This window comes from Enoplosus armatus, chromosome 22 (assembly GCF_043641665.1).
Source record: "Enoplosus armatus isolate fEnoArm2 chromosome 22, fEnoArm2.hap1, whole genome shotgun sequence".
Classification (NCBI taxonomy): Eukaryota; Metazoa; Chordata; class Actinopteri; order Centrarchiformes; family Enoplosidae; genus Enoplosus; species Enoplosus armatus.
Window position 1 is genome coordinate 11,375,429 of NC_092201.1, and position 22,285 is coordinate 11,397,713.

Here is a 22,285-nt window from a genome sequence, read left to right on the forward strand (position 1 = left end):
TGACCATCAGGTGGGTCTGCAGTCCACGATCACTATGGTTAAAAAGCAACATAGACACAAGAAAACGATATACTCAGTGAAGTAGTAAAGTAATGTATGATTTCTACTCTATCATGTAGATCAGCCAACAACATAAAACAGCTGTAAATTTCCATTTATTAAAACATTATGCAACAGATAGGATGGAGCTATAACACTCACACAATGAGGAATATCACATTAATGCCCAGATTCCTGTTTTCAAGAGGCTCACTTCCATTCACACAGAAATATTAAATTAAAAAGGAAAAAAGAACATGAAATCCTGCTTTTAATAAATAAAGAATAAAAGCACAGGCCATTTAGCAATTACATATTATCAGGACTAAAATGCAACAATATGAAATAAGAAAATTATTGTGCAACTACAAATGAATATCAGCCATTCGCCCCATGTTAGTGAATGTGTCAAAGAAAAAAAAACAGAATAAGGAATAACAATGAATGAAAGATAGCTTATATGAATCCCATCAACCAATATTACACAGGCCTGAGTTAAATGAAAAGACAGAGTAGCTTTGTAGAAATACAGTCAGATCTTTATCAGTTGGCTTATAATATGACAAAGATTATTTTAGCAGCACTGATATGCTTCTGTGAGACTAAACATATATTGATTGTACAATTCTGATTATGTAAGATGTTGCAATTGAAATTTGACAAAGTGACTGATATTTGGCAAAAACTAGAGGTAAACGTCAGTATTGTATTAAAGTAAATAAATAAACAAGACATCTCAAGAGGCACAGTGTTGTCAATGAGGGGGTGACAGGGACTTTTCAGAGTTATACCCTCCAACATCTAAACCACAGTCTTCATTGCTGGTCGAGTCAACAAGTCTCTCGCCTCCTCCTCCTCTTCCCCTACCATCATCATCCTCCTCTTCTTCTTCTTCTTCTTCCTCCTCCTCCTCTTCCTCTTCTTCCTCGTCCACGTCCTGCTCCTTACGGGACACTCTTTCCGTCTTGGGCCCTTTGCATATCTTGAGGTGACGGGTGAGGTGGTACTTGGTGAGGAAAGCTTTGTGGCATTTCTCGCAGACAAAGTCTCGTCGGCCCTCGTGAGAGTTCATGTGCTTCTTCAGGTGGTTGGTCTTGAGGAAATGTTTGTTGCACTTTGGGCATTGTATCCGGCGTTCACTGTGGTAGAAAAGGGAAAGAATATGAAGACAATGCACACATTATAAAACCTTTTTTCCCCCCCATCAGGTAATCTAATTTAAATCAATCTGAGTACAGCAGATAGAAAGAAAAACAAACACGTCTACAGCTTTATCTACAATACAATAAATAAGTTACATACTGTGTGTGAGAGAACATGTGTTGTTTCAGGTCATGTTTCCTGATGAACGCCCGGTCACAGAGGTCACACTTGAGCTTCTCTGCACCGGTGTGGATGACCATATGCGACGTCACATGGGATTTCTGAGTAAACGACTTCTCGCAAACCGTGCATCTGTAGTTCTTCTGACCTGTTAGTGGGGGGAAAAGGTTGAAGTTGAAAATGTTTTAAAGCTAAAGTTTGAAACTGGGACATACACTTATTCACTCTCTTTCCGAGAGTTAAATGAGAAGATTGATAACATTTTCATATCTGGCCATTAAATGTGAAGCTACAGCCAGCAGTCTGTTAGCTTAGCTTAGCACAAGGACTGGAAACAGCTAGCCTGGCACTGTCCAACAGTGACAAAATCCACCTGCTGGCTGTAGCTTCATATTTAAAAGGACAATAAACATATTTCCAAAAACGTTAAACAAGTGTCTTTTAAATTGTAATTTTCTTTTGAGGTGCATACACCTTTTTGCAATTTGTCAGATATGTCTGTCAGGAAAATACTTAATAGATATACGTAGTTGAGTTTTTATAATTATAATGATGATGTTTACACTTCAACTACCCCTGTACACACCTGTGTGAATCTTGAGGTGCATCCTGAGGTTGCTGGGATCACTGAAGGCCTTACTGCAGTATTCACACTTGTGAGGCTTCATCCCCACGTGTCCCATGAAGTGTACATTGAGCTTAGTGGATGTGATAAAAGCCCGGGAGCACATGCTGCACTTGAATTTCTTCTCCCGTACATGACCCTGACCTTTTGCTCTGGGGGTAACGTTATTGGAGTTTCTATTACTGCTGCCCCTGCTGCTGCTGTTATCACTGTTTGTTTGTCCTGCAGCGTGGGCGTGGCAGGGCCATGGGGAAGAGGAGGAGCTCGAGGTCCCATTGGTCAGCTTCTCTTCCTGGTGAGTATGTCGCTGTTGCTGTGGTTGTTGCTCTTGTTGCTGTTGCTGTGGTTGTTGTTGAGAGTGGTCCTGCTGCAATGGGCTGTGGCTGTGTGGAGGTTGGTTATGGCTGTGGTTACTGTTATGGCTGCTAAGGTGAGACTTGAGCTCAGAGAAGGAGGAGCACTCTTTGCCACACTGGCAGATCTGGCCCTCAGGCACCTGAGGATCACCTGTGGAGACATAAAAGACAGTGAAATGGTCGACATCACGTGATGAATAACCATGTTAGCAATGGATGATTAATCATCCGTCATCTCACCCATCAGCCTGCAGTAGTCTCTGCTGTAGTAGAAGAGCAGCTCCTGGTCGGGGTGGATCTCTGTGGTTGTACAGAAGAACAGTTTACCGTTGGCAGGGTACGCCACCAGGTTCTGCTCCTCACGGGTTCTAAACATACACAAACACCAAATAGGAATTGTTTATTGACTGAAATAACTTGGCAAACACCTCAGAACTCAATGTTTTTATACCAACATCGTACCTTGCTTTGCGGACAAACATCATCCAGTTGCACTCATTCTCATCTGTTGTCACGATGTAGAATTCCAGCACATTGTTGTGGTACATCTGCAATGAAGAAATGGGATCATCTACTTATCATATTTTTGCACCGACCGCGATGACCAAAATCCAATCAAAGCCACTGCACTCACCTTCCATATTTGTGGGGTGTCCTTTTCGGGCCAATCAGAGAGATCCACGTTGCTACAATGCTGGCCCACCATTGGTCCAAAGCAGGTCCTTGGAGGAATGACATCCCGTGCAAAAACTCCTAAGAGGGGCATGAGCACATTTTGTCAGTGATCCAATTGATGGTCTACCTAACGTTGTTTGTCTACCCATGTGTGGTACCATCTACCATCTTTCTGCTGCTTTTACTTTGTTATGGCTCTCAAAAAGTGTCCCAATAATTCTGTTTGTGTGCAAAACATTTTCTTCCACAAATGAAAAACATCAGCACAATGTTAAGGAGGTGTCTTGTGGTTCTACATTAAGTGCCAGAATATATGTGGACTAATAGCCAGATATGTCATTTAGGTTCTCTCCTAAATACAGTCATCATATCCGACTTCAGAACAGCATGTCGGGTCTGATTTCTCACCAAGCGGTTCGTCGGCCACTGAGATGCGCAGGCACAATGGACGTGGCAGAGAGAGGCGAGCCCGGCTTTGGATGGGCGCGTCAGGGATGAAGGTGACTGGGCCATGCTCTGGACAGTCTGAGGTATATGAGCGCTCACACAGTGTGCACCCTGGAAGACAATAACAGCACAACAGTTGGTACTTACACTTACTGCCTGTTAACAATGTCAAGAGCTTGCTTCTTTTTGTTCTTTTTACAACAACTTGTTATTTAAATGATATATTTTCACTGAATGATGGTATTTTCCAAATCCACTGATATATCCAGTTTTGTAACATCTGAAGAAACTACTTAAAATACACACTCACAGATGGTGTAGGCGGTGACCATGTTCTCCTTGTTGGAGGTCGAATCCTCTAGCTGCAGGGTGGAGTTGACCAGCACAAGGTTGTTTTCTGGCCCCAGTGACACCTCCGCAGTGATGGGGGACACATTTACTGCCTCCAGCCCCATCCCAGAGTGTCCATGGAGCGACACAGACTCCAGCTGGCCCTGGCTGGCCATGGAGCCAGTGAGCACCACACTGACAACGCCTGAGTTCAGCTCCCCATTTGAGTGGAGCTGCTCCCCGAGTCCTCCTGCTCCTCCACCCCCAGTGTTCCCCACTCGGCCCCCCATATGATCCGGCTCCATCACCACCGGTAGTTCGAGCACAGGGGGCCCATGAAGGGGCATCACCCCACCAGATGAGTCCACCCCTGTCAGGCCCTCATGTGGTTGAGGCTGCCTTCCCCCTCCAAGCTGCTGCTGGGCGTCAGACACCGCCACCACCCCGACTCCATCCATGGTGGCCAGCTCCTCTCCCATCCGGTCTGGGGACATGGGGCTGCTGACACGTGACTCCATGGCCAACCCTGTAGAGTCCAGCTCATGAGCACCAGTCTGGTGGAGGTCACCCTGGCCGTTGACCTGTCTGGAGTCCATGGGCACCAGGCCCTGCTCCAGCGGGCCTCCAGGGCCACTGTAGGGGTCCAGACCTGAGGGATTGTTGCTGGCCACAGACAGGGTCCCATCCATGTTAAGGCTGCTGGGATGAATGTATTGAGGTGGTGGACGGTCTGCCAGATAGGACAGGATGCCTACAGCAGGGAAGAAAGAGGGAACTTCATTTCAGTTTATCCTTCAAATAAGAGAATCAGGGATAAAGCCCAAATAGACAAGCATCCGGATTTCAACAATCTGGAGTTGAGTTACCATATAGTTAGCATATCTCACAATAAAAAGCACCCAACCTGGCAATATGTGTCGGAAGTAGCTGCTCTCCAGGTGGGGATATGGAGGCGGCGGCAAAGAGTAGTTCCTCTCAGGCAGGCCGCACATCACTCCTCTGTCACTAAGTGGACCCATGGGGAGCATCAGCGAGAGGGCAGAAGGAAGAGAGCCCAGGGAAGGACCCAGGCTGGGGATGGCCACTGGCATGCCTGAACCATAATAAAGAGTCAAAGAGCAGATAATAAACCAAGATTCACTTCAGCAAAGAGAGAAGGGCTGCAGCCTTGTGTGATCCATGAACACTTAATATAAAAGTTTACATGAGAAATCAGAACACACTGTGCTACTCCAACTGTCAATGAATATGTGAGCAAACCGGTATTGTCTCTCCTACCTGGGGTGGGAATGGGGTTGTGCGTGGGCGAGGTGGGCAGACCCAGGTGGCTGGCGCTCACTGAGGGCACACTGAGCTGGTCCATGCCCACAGGACTCAGGTTCATGTCATTCATCCTGGAGAAATGGCATCAGGATTAAAGTGAGATTGAGCAATGAGCCAGAAAGAAAGCCAAATAATATCCAAATAATACGCGGATTGTTTGGGGTTTTTGGCTGCTGTTTAGACACAGTTAGCAATACCAATACATGGATTTGGGTCCTTGTGTGTAATTGTCAGCATATAAAGACACACAGGCGATACACGTATGCAACGTTAGCTTACCTGAACTCAGCAACTGACGTCCATCAGTAACTGTGTGCTGCTGTAAGGCGCTTTTATACTCCTCTCCCTGTGAAATAAAAGACCTGGTATGAAAATAACTTACTGCGTCGGCGTGCCAATCACAGTTCTTATACAGCTCTAATTTAAACAGCTAAAAACAACCGTAACGTGTCATTTAAAATTACTTGTTTGCAAATAGTTAGCGAAACATCAACCAGTTCTGTCACACTGCTAACGTTAGCCATGCTAACTCACAGCTACATAAATGGTCTAAACAGAGGACTTTCTGGCGTTTCAGTCAGCTTAAAGTACACGTATGCCACGACCGCGCTGCGTCGTAGCAAAAACACTGATAATTTGAAAAAGAAGACGCCTTGAAAACAACAACATACCTACACGATGCGTCCCTGAACGGGGCCATGACAGCATACTGCCCCTCGTGCGCATGCGCAATTGCGCTGCAGGAGTGGAGGAGTGTTTCGCTGATCGCAGGTCAGTTTTTCTGTCCTCCACTCAGTCAGCAAGAGATGCAATATCTATTGCGAGGGAACGCAAAATAAAATTCCCACCATGACCTCCCGGGGGCTCCTCAAAGTTTGGCTCATGGTGTTACTCATGAGGGAAATTGCTTCACGGTGTCAACGGAAGGAAGAAAACGTGAAACAATTTTATCTTGATGAGAAAGCTATGGCTGCATCTCCGCCCCGGATCACACCCACCATGCATAAAGCCTCAAAACCCCAACATACAAGTTATCACTTAGGCTGACAAAGTCCCGAACAAGAACTGTCCACTTATTGAGTATTTATTCACAAACTTGCGAGATTTAAAATGAAGCTATTGCTCAAACCAGAGATGATTGTGGGGAGACTCTGACAGGGTGAGTTGCATCGATTACAGGTTATATATGGTGCAAAATTAATTTCATATGTTTTACTTTTTAATCTGAGACGGTCTCCTTTTTGATTCTTAGACAGATTTCTTGTCATAGCGACGACTTCATGGAGCATATTCCATGTTTCCCTCCACTGGCTCTCCACGGCTTCTCCATGGATAACAGCGGAGCGCACCGCAGGGACGCGCTTCGGCTCGGACTGCCTTTCCACCTAGACGCTGCATACCTCGACCCTGTGCACGGCCAGATGTTACCCTACAGACGATTCTCCTACTTCAACTTTCACGGACCCCTCGGTGTGTGCGATTACTCCTTCGAGCCCGCGTTCATCCGGAAAAGGAACGAAAGGGAGCGGCATCGAGTGCGGTGCGTAAACGAGGGTTACGCGCGGCTCAGAGAGCATCTGCCGCAGGAGTTTGAGGACAAGCGGCTCAGCAAGGTGGAGACACTGCGAGCGGCCATTGACTATATCAAACACCTGCAGAGCCTGCTGGACTTAAACGTGTCCGGGATGGAGGTGACACTTGGACACGCGCCGCTGCCGCAGAGGACAGAATGCAGCAGTGATGGAGAATCCAAAACTGGCCTCAGAGACAGTGGAGGAATAGTTTACTAGTTCTCTCTCTCTCTTTCTGTAATCTGCTGTACATGAATCAAATTATAAGGGAAGTAAAACATGTCTAATTGACACAATTACTGTCTGATTTTTTTTCATAGTGTGTACACTGAGCAGAAACATTGTTTACATGGAGGAAGCCAGGACAAAGCAGCTCTTTCTTGACCTTTGGGAACAATATGGGAACAAAATAGTAAAATAATTTGAATGGAGATTGAATGAAGTTTGAAGCTTGTATTTTTTTTTGCATGTAATATTTTTTGTTGATATGGTGGTTGTGTGCCTTTATGACATCACGTCATCAAAACACTGAATTACTGAAAATGGAAAAGCCAGTGAACAAAGACTTATTATGAACTTCTGACTAAGTGATGCTGATATTCATAAATATGGTTAGCAAAGAAGTCTTAGTTATGGTGTGGAGAAAAAAAATTAAGACTATTTTCTGGGACACTTGACCTTCATCTCACATCATATTTTACGTATTAAAATGTGAATTTAGTGTGGGTCCATCCATCACGTGAAAGATTTCTAAGCAAATAGTTTTTCTGTGTTATATTAAATTCTTGTGAACTTGACAGGACCAACCTGATCATAATCATTTCTAATTGAATAATTTCCAGATCTATAAAGGATGGAATCACAATATTTGTACAATACAAATGAAATATCTCAGATTTCCACATCTTTTCTTGGACACACTTTTTGGGCAGGTCGGTGTTGATAGCTGTAGCCTATTCTCAAAACCACAGGAATAAAACAGAAACTAAATTCAGCTCTTCAAGTGGACAGCTTAATGCTGAATACATGCAAATGGTCCCAAATGTGACATATAGAATCACATGCATGCGCACAAAATGAGTGAGTGACTCAAGAGTTCATATATTGTTTGTCTGAACCTTTCTAATGCACACACTATGATGTTGTCCTATGACACAGGAGAAGCACATGTGTATAAAATCACGAATTAGTAACTCAGTTCCAGATGTGGTACACCTAAATGTAATGCAGCCATTTTTTCATGTTTTTAATCTTTTGTGATTTTCCTGCTGTGACATATCAAAATGTCATCTCTGAACAAGGCTTATCCCGTCTGAAACTGATATCCTTGTGTCTTGTTTTAGTTATGGCCAGTGGAAGTGAACATTATATTACAGGCTTAACTGGTCCCCAAATAACAAAGTGTGTATTCTGAAGAAAAATCTCTGTCCTTGTTTTTAGTCACCTGAGTGCTCTTCAAAGACCACCTCCTTACTGTACTATCTCAGGAAGTTTTTCTCTCCTAATAGCTTAAGGAATGCATTTATCAGGGGAGCCCTCAGCCCGCAAGAGGAACCTCCAAAAACACCTCCTCCCCTACACCCTGTTTGTGTGTTTATACTTCCCACCTCCGCTGACCTGCACGGAAACTGTTCGCAATTTCTGATTTTCAGTAATACCATAACCACAAATTGAAGTGGGGAGGGTTGGCAATCATGATGTTGTATACAAGTAAAAGGGATTTGGAAGGACCAGCAGAGTGCAGTTCAAGTGAACCGTGCTGGTATGGAAGAACGGCATTGACAGCCACAAAGGCATGACATACCCATAACAAAAAGGAGTTTGGCTGTGCAGTATGTGAATTAGACCCAATAATTAGCTAAGTGCTGGTACCCTGGGCTTGATGGTTCAGTGGTGCTCTGGAGATAGAGAACATGAAGCTACTTAAATGAAAGCCTCGGCCCACGATGGATGTTTTCTTTGCACACAGGCCGATTCTTATCAGACTCCAGCTCAGATTCCTCGCAGGCATTGCTCTGTTTAACTGGAAAAGCTGTTGCTGATGCATGAAAGTTATTTCATACAGAAGACTGAATAGAAGTTTATAACTTTTGGGGAATCATCTGGATCGTTCCAATTTATTTCTGGATTTACGTCACATGGGGCGATCACCATACATGATCGATTTTGTGAATCTGTCACAAAAATACAGATACAACAAATTGCCCTTCTACGACAAACTGTCTCCTAACAAAACTACTTACCTTCTCTGGTGGTGACTGTAAGTTTCTGGCCAGACACTGAAGCATCTCCTGTTGTTGACAGACAGGCAGAGAGACAGGGCCACCACGGGCCTCGGAGTAAACACACACACGTAGACAATAAGTCAAAAGGGAAAAGCAGACTAATCAAGTCTAAGCAAGGTGGAGTAGAGATTGTTTTTAATATGGAGTAATGAGTCAGTATGAAATTTTCAAACCTTTGTTGAAATGGGGAAAGAAAAAGTAAACCAATATGATAAGAGAACACCTGTTCAGACCGATATTTTCTATCTGCTATTGTTGTCTTCTGTGTGTAAGGCTGCAGATTTGTGAAAACTCCTGCAAACATGCACGATGACCCGGCAAGATAAGGTTTATCAGCTGAAGTGAGATCAGTGCGGGACCACCGGGAGAGGTCTCTGCGACGTGTCGAGACTGGAGAGCCCACATTGGGAGACGGAAACGGAACAACTGCGAGTAACAGGGCACACAACGATGCAGGGACTCAGCAGATACCATACAACAGTAATTTAAGCTGTGGCATAGCGGTTAAAGTGTTGCATAATGCTGTTTTAAAATGATCTGATCTGCACCAGATAAAGGATCTATTGTATTGTACAGTGGTGGAAGAAATATTTAGATCACTTTATCAAAAGTAGCAACACCACACTATAAAAATACTCCAATACAAGTAAAAGTCCTGCATTCAATTCAAAAATAAAAGTACAAAAGTATTGGCAACAAAATGCACTTAAAGTATCAAAAGTAAAAGTACTCATCTTGCAGAATGGTCCCAATCACTGTTATATATTGTATTGTTGTTGATGCATAACATGCAAGCAGTACTTTGATGTTGTAGTTGGTCGAGGTGGAACAATTGTTTTATATACTTTTTGGTAGTTTAATCTATAAACTTTAAACTGATCATATGTTTTGCATGTAAACTTTTCATTTGAAATGTATAGCTCTGGAAAGTTTAGTAAAAAGTACAATGAATTAGAATTATAAAGTACAAATACCTCAAAATTGTTTAGAAAGTACTTGAGTAAATGTACTTTCCACGGCCCATATTGTACTGTATTGTAAGGTGTTTCTGTTATTTTGTCCACCCGATCCTCTGTCACACAGTCAACTACAGGAGTATAAATCTTATACAATCTTAGCCTTTTGCTAATAATACTCCCAATATATTTTATAATTGTTACAGCAAGGCTTGGCTGTGATGAAGCCAGTTACAGACTCATTACAGCAACATGTCGGTCAAGTTAATCAACACTTCAGCAAAACTGGTTTGTATTGAGGAGGAAACGCAGAAACAAATGATGTGAACTGTCATTTATTCTCTTAAATACATATTTACAAGTGGTTAAAATTTAGCAACTGTGTGGCATAAAGTGAAATGTACGTGTCTGCTTGTGTGTGTGTGTGTGTGTGTGTGTGTGTGTATATGCAATCAATGGGCCTCCAGTTCATCAAGCTGTTCGAGGAGAGCATCTTTTTCCAGCTCTAACACGGAGATCTGACGATTCTTGTCACTCACCTCCTGTTAAAGGAGAAAAATTAAACATGCCGTATCATGTAGACACTAACAGACCAATCAATCAAGAATTATGGAAAATTGAAACAAAAGCATCCACTGCTTAGTTAAAGGAAAAAAACACTAATTTTAATATAATTATGTCAAAAGAAATTAATACAAAATAGGACTTTTAAAAATGTGTTTGAAGCTTTTTTAGTGGAATATGTAACCTGAGGAAACCAGTTCACATTATACTTAGAAACTATTTCACAACTTCCTGTTCTGCTTACCTGAGTCAGTACTGTGTTGTGCCACCGGAGGTCACTGTCTGCCACTGCATCCGGCAGAGAAGGGCTGCTGCTGCTGGTGGCATTGGGCTCACTCATTACGGAGCCCAGAGAGCCATTCGCCCGCTGGATACGAGACCGTAGGACGCAGGACCGAGCCTAAGGACATACAGACCAGTGGGTGGTTAGAGGTTAGAGACAACATAAGTGACAGGGACTAGTCTTTCATCTTGTGGTTTCCATGAGCAGATGATTGTTGAAGACTACAGGTGGAAAAAGCTGTCTCACCTACATTTAGAAGTTAGTGATTTCCAAACTTACTCTAAGGGACTCTTACAAAAGCAGCTGTTGCTCTCAAAGATGTGTGTGTGTGTGTGTGTGTGTGTGTGTGAATGTATAAATGGCACAACTAGCTAGACTATTAGTTTGTGGTCAATGCGACACACGTAGAGTTATGGTCAGTAAAGTCGATGAGGACCTCAGCCCAGCCCTCCCCTGTACCTCTGCTGCACTCTCCTGGCAGGAGCCGACCCCACTCTTGGTCTCGATGTGGTCCTGCTGCACTCTGTTCTCCTCAAGCCGCTGGAGGTACCAGAGACGAGTCTTCTCTAGGACCTCCAGACCAGAGCAAAGAGCGTCCTTCTCCTTCTCGAGATCCTTCAGACGCTTAATCTGAGACAGGAAGAACACAGCTCGATCTGGTCCACATAAAGGACAAAAACACTGATTTTTAAGTTCTGTCTTGTACCAATAAAATGAGTAAATGTTGGAGTGGGGGTCTAAAATACTGACCAGGTAATCCCACCATGGGTTGAGTTCAGCCAGTGACCTTTGCTGCATGTCATTTCATTCAGAAATGTTGAGTTTGATAAACCAGTTTCGCTGGGTGTGTGTGTGTTTACCAGGGGGCTGACCAACAAGCTTGACCACCCAAAACGCAGCCTGCAGCCTGATGTACAGCAGCGTGATCGGCACAGCGCTGCCTGTTGTCTTCCAGAGGCCCCAAGGCTTTGTTTATATCAGCAGAGCCAATCTACAGAGCAGCAGGGGGCCTTTGGGTCTATTGTTTGCACTCAGTTGGATTACATGCACTTTAAATGGGCTCAAACAGAGCTAACAGTGCTGCAACAACCAGGGAACCATAATATATGGGGGTGGTGATCCACCTTTGGTATCATGGGGTCAGGAAATCAGTCACTTTGTCAGTCATTTTTAAGGCAATCAACGATGAAATGGATCAGGAGGACGTTAGAAGCTCATGACACTATTGCATCACTAGTGAATGATTCATTTTAGCCGCGTCTGGTTAATCAAATGTTCAAGACAAGCAAAAAAGTTATTTACTCTGTTTCGTGTGACATCACAGCTGTATGTCTACCATGATGACCTAAAATCTATTACTGTTGGTGGAAAACCGGTTATATTGAGCCTCTAGCAGGAAGCTGTGAGGGGCAGACTTGACATGTGGGAATGTGTCACTGGGATGACTGCGGCCATGCTGCCTCCAACTCAACACTCACAGACATGAGCAGAGACGGAAAAACAGACTGAAAACAGAGTGACTCTGCAAGCGTTTGAGTAAAATATCCAGGCTGAAAAGCAAACTCCTGTTGTATTTACACAAATAATTCAGTTGTCTCAGAAATACACAGTAAGGGCTGTAACTTTGGGTCTAAGGAGTTTTCATTCCACGACAAAAAACTTAAGTAAGGCTAATTCCACTCATTTTAGTATATTACAATACAATATATTTAAATTTGACTACAACAAAAAATAAATAAATCATGATAATGATACATTTCTCTACAAGAATTGTATTCCTGGCAGCGTGGAGAAGCTTTGAAACAGCATTTAGAAAATATAATTTAACAGTATTGCTGGATCAATAAAATATAAAAACATTCCAAATAATTAATCAAAATTTGAGACTTTCTTTTTGGTGTCTGGGAAAAATCTTTTGAGGGGAGTGTTGCATTGCAGGGACTTCAGTATTTCCAATATCCATGGCTACAGCTATGTATTTCTGTTGACAATAGTATATTGCTTGCTTTTCAAATACTCAAAGACACTTAGACTTGCTTGTTAATTCAAATATATGTTTAAAATTGAGGTCACAGCTAGTGGTGTTGTTGTACTGGACTGCATTATATTCAGAGGTGTTTCTGTAAATATTCTGTAAATGCTTAACCTTAAGTAATGAGTCACTTTGGACGTGACTGTTTCATCTTTTTAACAGAAAAGGTACAGTCAGCCTTTAACTTCAATGACAACGGGCCTGAGCAGTCTACGACAGTCATGTTGTGCTGAGAACAGAAGACATGCGCACGGTGGCTGATAAGAATCACTAACTCAGAAGAGAAACACACTTATATCAACACACAACAAAGACACAATGAGATGTTACTGATTAGGATCATTTTTCAAAACACACACTCATCTCACCCCCTTACACACACACACACACACACACACACACACACACACACACACACACACACACACACCACCTCCCTCCTCACCCATAGGTAGAAGCGGAGGGCGTCCAGGCTGTAGAGACTCGTCCTGAGGGGGATGATGACCACGGTGTAGGAGCCAGAGCCGGAGGGACGGCAGGCCATGGAGAGGAGATCAGTCACTGACAGCTACTACTGCCCCATACAGCTGGCTGGACAGAAAAACAACAAACCACAGCTCGCCACCCGGCTGACTCAGAATAATACCAGAGAGAGAGAGAGAGAGAGTGTGTGTGTGTGTGTGTGAGAGAGAGAGGCAGGAGTGAGGGAAAAAAGCAGCACGATCCACAGGCACAGACAGCATGGTGCCCCTGGGGCGAGGTAATGAAAAATTCCACATGTCACTGCCATGACTGGTTGATCGACATACAGTGACACAGAGAGAAAGAGAGATGGGGTGGACAGAAGGTGAAAGTGGCAGCACAGGATGAAATGAAAGAGAAAAGACAACAGGGAAAGGCATATGGCAGGAAATGTGAAAGTGGAGCTGTGGAGGGGAGATTTGAGGAGAGGATACAGGTGTGATCGGACAGTTGCCACCTCCTGTGTGTTCAGTACTGTCGGATGTAAACCTCATTCGCCCTGAATCTCAGCTTTCAGCTCAGGACAGGAGGAAAACAGCCTCTGTTTTCTCACTGCTCAAAGGATTGGCAGAATGTTCTAGGAATCATGTCATCCTGCAGCTGAAGTGGAAACATGACATTCCTCCGCTGGCGCTGCTGAATGAAAGGAGAGTGCGTGTGATTATTTTCTGTCTTTGGGTTCAGGTGAGCGCTCATGTCCCAACACGTTCCCAGGAATGTGACACAACCTGGGGACGATGTTTGAGAGCAAAGAGGTGTGGAGTGCATGCCGGTGGACATTATAGCAGCTAAGACAAACAAACAGAGACAAGTCAAGTACAGTTTGGGTTTTGAGGGCAGGGGTAGGGAGAGAGGGCGGGGTGCTCATGGATTTCAGCCACTCTGCAATGACATTAACGATGTTTCTATCAGCGCTCAGCTGTTCAGCTGGTCAATGCCAGCGCAGAAAATCAGTGGCACATGTTTTTTATTACCGCCTCAGGCCAAACTGGCTAAGTGGATGGATGGAAATCCACTTTAACACTGTTGGAAGGATTTGAGTGTCATGTGATTTATGAGGGAAGAATATGAAGACTCAGCCCAAAAATTTGATTATCATCATGATTTTTATGTTTTTTTAATTGGCAGCTTCTTTTGGCAAAATAAGTGAAGTACAAGTTAACAGTGGTACATCTTTGCTCATGTCCTTTACTTACATAAAAGTACCAGTAGAACAATTTAGTAAAGTAAAAGTCCTTAATTAAAATATCCACTCGAGTAAATGAACAGAAAGTAAAAGTACTGCTGGTTGAGGCGGAGCTAGTTTAACTACTTTATATACATGTAAGTAGTGCCCTAGTTAACCAAGGGGCTGGGCGCCTCCAAAGGGTCACAAGATGATTAATGATGTAGATAAGAAGAAAAACAAAGTTCTGCTGCATACATTTTTATACTTTTCTCTAATCTTTGCTTATTTTAAATTATTATTATGTTTTCTTTTTATTAGTTTTATTAGTGACAGCTGAACAGAGACAGGGAAGGCGAGAGAGAGAGAGAGAGAGAGAGAGAGAGAGAGAGAGAGAGAGAGAGAGATGACACACAGCTACCGGGCGCCCCTAATATTTGCTTTTTTGTGAAATAATAATGATGATGATAACAACAATGTTGAACAATTACTGAAATGAAACCATCTGATAAGTTTAGAGGGTAAGTATCTCTTTGGTGGTGTTGCTGACAACATCGGAGACATGAAAGGGGCCCCAACGTAAAATCTTAACCTGAAAAGTTAATAGTAACTACATCTTTCAGGTATGTCTGTAGTTGTAGCTTCCCTCCACCAGGGGGAATCCCTTATTCCTTTTACACGCTGCTTGTAACTTGTAATCTGGAACGCTTTGAACGCTTTGTGTCATTCTGATGTAAAACCACCTGTTCCTGGACTTCTGTGTGCGTTTGATCTGGTAATTTCTACATTGTGTGCAGTGTGGGAAATCATTTGAACCCTCACTACAGCTTTACATGCGTCTGTTGTTCTCTCGTCTGGAGAGACAATATTGAGTTGCATCATGGGAAAGTGACCCGTACTAGGGACTAAAATCAAGAATAAAAAGTCAGAGTTTTATTCATCAATTTCGAGTACTCTTTTAAGCTCTCACTGTGCCGCTGAGAGGGACGCTAAACATACAGCATCTATTGGAGTTTTGATGATTCAGAGGGTGTGGCAGAGTCTGTGTCTCCTGACAACAGACATCTTAACGGACCTCCCTGTTTCTGACATTGTCAACATGGGGCCCTCCTATAGATCCCACCCACTGAACTATCACACAGCTGTACAGTAAAACCCGAGAAACACAAATCAATTTAGGGGATTTCATTTTTTTATTATTTGACTTGAAACTTCTTTTTATGTAATCAGGTGATTTCATGAACAAGCCCTTGAAACCTACTGAATACTCCCTCACTGTGTCACTGACTGTCCTTTCCTAATGTCTGGTGTCACTTTAAAGCATCAGTCCTGCTTGATCACCAGCAGAGAGCGCTGTAAGAGCACATCGCCTGCTGGAGTTCAAAATCACATTCAGAGCTGACATTTTGTGAGTCCTCATGATGTCCCCATTAAAGCCAGAAGTCGTAGCTTTTACAGGACACCAGATGGCGCCGCACAATGAAGCTGCGCAGCACTGATTCAACTCATTCAACTGTTTCCAACCTATCTGTGCCCTGTGCTGTGATGTGCTTCTGATAGGTTTGCTTGCAAAAGGAAATCACAGAAGATGACCAGATTAGGATCCCAGAGAAGTCACTTTTACATAATACATTTATTCATGAGGTACTCCCTGTGTAACAAATGCTGTGTTTCTGTAGTATTTTCATCTGTGGTCACAAACTGTTGGATCAAAACATGGGGTTAAGCTGCTACAGAGGAACAGCTCTGACATGGAGCCTGCAGGGAACCCGTGACCCTGTGTGACCCCACTAGACACATGATTCTCACCAGAATGAAGCCTAAAAGCTCTTCATGAGCTCATGATGTCATGAACACTAACAAGTGATGTGTTTTCTACTGTGATTCCTTATTTTTAGCTGATGGTAGCCACTTAGGGCTCTATTCTGGCAGTAAACACGGGGCAGGTGAGAGAACACTAACCCTAAAAAGTAAAGGCAAAAAAAAAAAAAATCTTACTTCACAGAGGCCGCTTAAAAAGTAAAAACTCTAACTCATGTCAGCAGCCTTTTTGTTGTTATCACAGAAATGCAAGATCATGATGATTTTCCACTGTGGGCCCCCTGAGGAGGAAGTTCACATTGTCACACAAATGGCATTAATAGATTAGTACAAGCTACATTTCACACATTTATTCATATTGGCGGGCTGTTAAGATGCACTCTTGAGTTATAAATACACACACATTTATATACACACACTGCAGTAACCCACTTTCCCCCTATGCTGAATCTTTTTAGTCACTACTACTACTTTGTGGCTGAGAGTGGGCCCCTTGTTGCTTCCTGTCTCACTCCCTCATACACACACACACACTTTCATACACACATACATATATATTTTTTTCTCTCTCGCTGTCACTACGACTTTCATACATAGTTTTACAACCACCTAGAATGAAAATGACACATGGACGCACATACTCAAGCGGCTGGAGTGGTGTACACACATACATGGTCACATAGAAAGTAAGTAAGGAGTGAAGAGGCTCAGCCAGGCAGAATTGAGACATTATTCCGGGCCACAGAAGCCGGGTACTCCCTTCACCTCCCAAGCCCACGCCACTCAAGGCTTACTGTTCCAGATCATAGCTCCAAGGAATCTAACCCATATATGTAACCCCCCTCCCCCTACCATACACACTCACTTCAATCAGGAATGAAATCACTGCATCCTCCGTGTCCTGAGAACCAAATCTGAAAACTGAAAATCATTGGAGGCATTCATGTAGAGGCATTACGTAAAACACAGTGGCTGAAATCTCAAACTGAGACTGCAATAGTAGCAACACACTGATGTGAGACCTCATAGACTGGCTTTCTTTTCTTTTGGTTCCCAACCCAGCAAAATAAATCTGAGGGTTTGAGAGCTGAACCAGTATATTCATTTTTCTGCAGTTGGGAACCTCTTACCTGCAGTATAGAAACTTTTCTGCCAATATAAAATGATAAATGAAACTTCAACCCCATTTGCTGGTCGGTTAGTCATTATAAACATTGTTAAAACCAAACTTTATCGTCAATATCGAAGCAACAGAAGCAGAGATATCTTGATTTTTAGTCCCCCATGCTCCAAAAACACAGGATCCTACATTTCCCATACTGCAACTCAAAAGTGTCTTTCATTAAGCCAAATCTGAGGCATCCCTGATGATGTCATCAGGTCATTAGTTGTACAGGCTGTCCTTGTGGAAAGCAAACTGAACTTTATATGTGAATTGGTGGAGTGTTCCTTTAAAAGGGGGAACATTTGAAGAGACAAACAAGCTGCTTCTCAGATGGGAGCAAGCGAGGACTCATCGAGAGAAAGCTGAACTCACCAGTGTTCAGTCTGGAAACTCAGTCATGCCTGTGGCATCCTTCACATCACACACTGGCTGGGCGGGAAAACATGTACGTGCCGTGTGCAGCTTACTGGTGTCACATGACCGCTGGGCACTGCAGGTCATATTTTCCAGTTTACTGCTTAGTGAGAGCCACCAGGAGGCCATGTCCAGTTTCAGTGTCTTTTTTGATTAGAGAATATTTTCATCAACAAGAAACATGATGACCCATTTCCTTCATCTCCCTCCACTCTCTTTTCCTACCTTGGCTTGTCTTGACAGTTTCATGTAGTCCGACACCATGGAAATTGTACCTAAGCCCATTACCATTAATACCATGGGCCCCCAACACAGGAACTCCAAATATTGGCCTCCCCTTTTCTCCTCGCACTTCATCCCTCATCTCACCGCTCACTATCAGACATTTGGCAAAAGATATATCGTTGTGATTGGATGAAAACCTGGTGTCTCCGTGATCACTCTAATGATGCGTTCTACACTTTATTATTACTTTTGAACAGGGTATCATCCACAGTGTAATCTTTCCACTTTAAATTTGATTATAAAACGAGCAAAGACTGTACTAAAGAGGTTCTAAAAGATTCCTACCCACACATGTCAAACAGATAAGGCCTGCTGTTAAGTCATGCAAGCAGATTTCCTATCTGATAGTGACAGGTGTTGAACAGATAGCATGACATATCTGATTTTCCCAGTAAAAAAGTATACATGTGGCAATTTCTGCTCAACATTCTCACAATTTAAGACAAGCAACATTAATCTTGGTTGGAAGCCAGGTAACACAACAACAACAACACACACACTTTTCTTTTTAGCACAGTGATTTGCCCTCATTCATTTATTCCCTCATCCAGCCAGTCACACACACACACACACACACACATAAATATATTCCAAACACAAACATATTGTCATGCTCACGCACAGCCCAATACTACAAAGCCAGGGCCAGATGCAAACCAGATGTTCCCCAGATGTAGATAAGGGGCGAAAAACACATCAGCTGAAGCACACCACCTTTTCACCTCAGCTGCATGGAGCAGAAACAGATGGGGGGACACAACCCTCCTGGAGTTATGAATGGCAGATACAGTATATTTTTCAGAGAGTCCCTGTTGTTGCTAACATTACGTTGCAAAATAATCATATATAATATCAGGGGTGAGATGGTCTCATTTGAAAACACATATTACGTATTTTTGCTTGATTTCTACTTTACATATTTCAGACATTTCTTTGTCTCGCTGTGACTTTCTCTCTAGTTTTGACATTGAATTAGTCTCAAATTCACCTCAGAGAGACCAAAACAAGTCCCTCTCAGACACATATGCGGAGGACGAAAACAAAGGATCGATTTACACCCGCCTCGCCTCGCCCCGCCCTTCGACCCCTCCTCCTCTTCCCCACGCCCACAAACACACAAAACAATATTTCAAAGAGCACGATGTTATCACCTCAAAGCCCAGGCTGCTCTCAAAAGTCAAGAAGTGCTTTACATTTACCCATAAATGCACATGGGCGACATACGAAGACTTGCGCTTGGCCACCACTGCTCAAAGAAAATAAACCCCCCGGGTCCCCAAACTGTATGTTACACCGGTAACCCCCCAGGCCAGCCCCTGAGGACCCCCCCAAAACAAACACACTGAGTCTGGGCATATTTCATCTTAAACCCATTCACCCTGACATGCAAGCTCTCCTGGCGAACCCCTGACAATATCCAGCTACCTGCGGGGCTGCCTCACTCTCCCTGCACCCCAAATTTCTGCAGACCCTCCCCGAGAAAGCACACACACACTCCCTCTTTCACACTGACACACACACATATGAAATCAGAGTACGGTTCACTCCTCCCTCCTCCCCCACAACCCCACCTGTGGCCTCCACAGCTGAGTGAATACTCCTATGTAAACTCCTCCCACTTACTTGTGCTGTGTATGTATGTGTGTGTGTGTGTGTGTGTGTGTGACTTCACTTTTAGGTTTTTTATTCCTCTGTGTATCTCTGTAATACTCCCCCACCCCCTCTCACAAAGTACAAAATTCCAAATTTAGCTTACACCCCCCAGATCACTTGCATTTGGAGATAAGAAAAAGCTGCAGTGTGTCTCCCAGCCTGGACGATAAGTTACTCCCTGTTCAGTATTTATGTGCCAGTAAGAATGGATTTGCAGGTCAAACAATAACAAGATTAGACAAACTGCCTGCTGTTTAAAAGCACTACAATGACTGTGTGTATTTAGGTTCTGCCACGTAAATATGATTGAGACAGTAGTGCTGTGTAACATTTTCCTCCATACAATAAGTCTACAGACATGCTATCGGTCCTGTGCAGTCGTACTTATAGGCACTGTGGTGCGGTCACCATGCTAACATGCTGAGGTTTAGCAGGTATCGTGTTTACCATATTTACCATCTTAGTTTAGCGTGTTAACATGCTAACATTTGCTAATTAGAAATAAACACAAAGTACGGCAGAGGCTGATGGGAATGTCATTAGTTTGGCGGATATTTGGTCTCAAAGGACAAATTAAAAAATTTGACCAATACTAGAGTGACTAAAAACCATACTCTTACTGTATATAATATAGCTTCTGTGCTGTTTTAGCCTACAGGCTTTCTTTACTAATGTCGTGCACGGCTTGTTTTGGGTTAGATCTCTATCTACTGTATGAATGTTTGCATGTATACATGTGCATATGTGTAAAGATGAGCCGCTTGGAGGTATTAATTCATATTTCCAGTGTGTCAAAGAAAATCAGAGACTGTGAGGCCATTCATCTCTTAAACCACCAGTTAGCAGACTGAATGATGTACACACAGTTCCCCTTCTTTCTCTTTTACTTGATTTAATTTTGTTGCTATCTTGCTGTGATTCTTCTCCTTGTTCCTAAGTGACGTAAACAATCTAAAAGTCTGCGGTGAGCTTCTTCTCAGTATCTGCTTCCGAAAGTGAACAGCAGAAGGATGTGAAAACCCCCATACTGCACCTGTGAACCTTCAACTTCCTCTTCTCTGTTTTGTGCTCTGTTCTTTCCAATCGCAACTTCACCATCACCACAGAGACTTCCTGCTGAAATGAAATGAGCCATATGGTGCATGATGTACATCCTCTTGGTGTATCGTCAGCACCGAATTCTCAGTTTCAAGGTACCGGGTGCCAATGACCTCTGACCTGCAGTTCTCTGAAACCTCTGTCTCATCCGGAGTGAAACCAAACAGCATTTTAAGTTGTATTACTTGTGATTTTAAAGTCGTTATGGTTGTATTGTCAAAAATGGAAACTATCCTATCCTCGTTTGTAGCTGTTGTACTGTGCCATAACATTAATTTTGTTCCATGCTTTTGTCTCTTTGTTGATCGCCCAAAAGAAGGAAAAATGACCAGAGTCATTTGCAGATCGATCATATCATGTCTGAGCACTAAATCTGAAGCTACAGCCAGCAGCCGGTTAGCTTAGCTTAGCAGAAACCACACATAAAACCACAGTTACTTGTTTTTACATTTTGATTTTTGTGCAGATTATTCAAATGAGACATAAAGTGTTAATTAGTGAGCTTTAGGGGTACTGGTAGGCAGGCTAGCTGTTTCCCCCTGATTCAAGTCTTTATGCTAAGCTAAGCTAACCAGCCGTTGGCTGCGGCTTTAAATTTACCATACAGACATGAGAGTGGTATCAATCGTCTCTCGGCAAGAAAGCTAAGCAGAAGAGTTACTTCTCAAAATGTCAAACTACTGTTTTAATAAGACAACCTGGTAAAGGTGTTTTAATAATGTTATTAAAGTGATGACTTCATAATGATTAGATCTACTTTTATTTATTTGTCTTTCGTTCATTTTACGTGTTGTGGCTGCTTTGTTGTGAACTACATTCCTCAAACGTTTTCCTTGCAGGAATACACGATAGTAATGACAACTCATTTTCTTCGTGGCATTTTTCGATAAGGCTTTGTCAAGCTATGTTTGCATTATTCTCTCTATTCTCTCTCTTTATTTGATAAATGTTACAGATCATTTCCAACTGCTTAACACTGATACTACATAAATTTGTAAAGCACTGCCTGCAGTTGTAGGATACATGTATGGTCAGCTTCCTAATGGCTTCTCTGTTGGGTCCTTTGTTTGTTTTATGCCTCAGTGAATCAGTAACATTTGAATGAAAAGAGGTAAATTGATTTTTTTTTGGCTAGCACCACCGTGACAGTTCCCCAGCAAATCGTCTTCTGACCCGAGTCACATTGTACTGTGTGACTGTTGTTTCACAAGCATGCTAATGTATGCAAAGGGCACTGACCGTGGAGGGAAGACAATGGGCTTAATGACTGCATAGCCGACTGTAACATACAGCAAAGGATTTAAGATGGGAGGGGGGTGGCACACCAAAATACACACACAGCACTGTAGACAA

General features: G+C 43.0%; 3 protein-coding genes across 3 annotated transcripts; 1 reads left to right on the forward strand and 2 right to left on the reverse strand.

The window, feature by feature from the left end:
- Positions 1-788: 788 nt before the first annotated feature.
- On the reverse strand, positions 789-5,188 carry prdm4 (PR domain containing 4). Its single transcript, XM_070929215.1, has 10 exons — positions 5,074-5,188; positions 4,700-4,888; positions 3,776-4,546; positions 3,427-3,576; positions 2,978-3,096; positions 2,806-2,891; positions 2,584-2,711; positions 1,949-2,494; positions 1,342-1,510; positions 789-1,178 (listed from the first exon to the last, which is right to left on the reverse strand). The coding sequence occupies exons 1-10, from the start codon at positions 5,186-5,188 to the stop codon at positions 794-796; spliced, it is 2,658 nt and encodes an 885-aa protein (XP_070785316.1). The 3' UTR covers positions 789-793.
- Positions 5,189-6,207: 1,019 nt separating this feature from the next.
- LOC139305279 (achaete-scute homolog 4-like) lies at positions 6,208-7,122 on the forward strand. The gene is given in 3 exon segments (XM_070929231.1): positions 6,208-6,241; positions 6,244-6,277; positions 6,389-7,122. Coding segments are annotated over 3 exon segments (567 nt in total). The 5' UTR covers positions 6,208-6,228; the 3' UTR covers positions 6,909-7,122.
- Positions 7,123-10,271: 3,149 nt separating this feature from the next.
- On the reverse strand, positions 10,272-13,425 carry LOC139305354 (suppressor APC domain-containing protein 1-like). Its single transcript, XM_070929325.1, has 4 exons — positions 13,255-13,425; positions 11,237-11,407; positions 10,739-10,894; positions 10,272-10,472 (listed from the first exon to the last, which is right to left on the reverse strand). The coding sequence occupies exons 1-4, from the start codon at positions 13,351-13,353 to the stop codon at positions 10,383-10,385; spliced, it is 516 nt and encodes a 171-aa protein (XP_070785426.1). The 5' UTR covers positions 13,354-13,425; the 3' UTR covers positions 10,272-10,382.
- Positions 13,426-22,285: the final 8,860 nt, after the last annotated feature.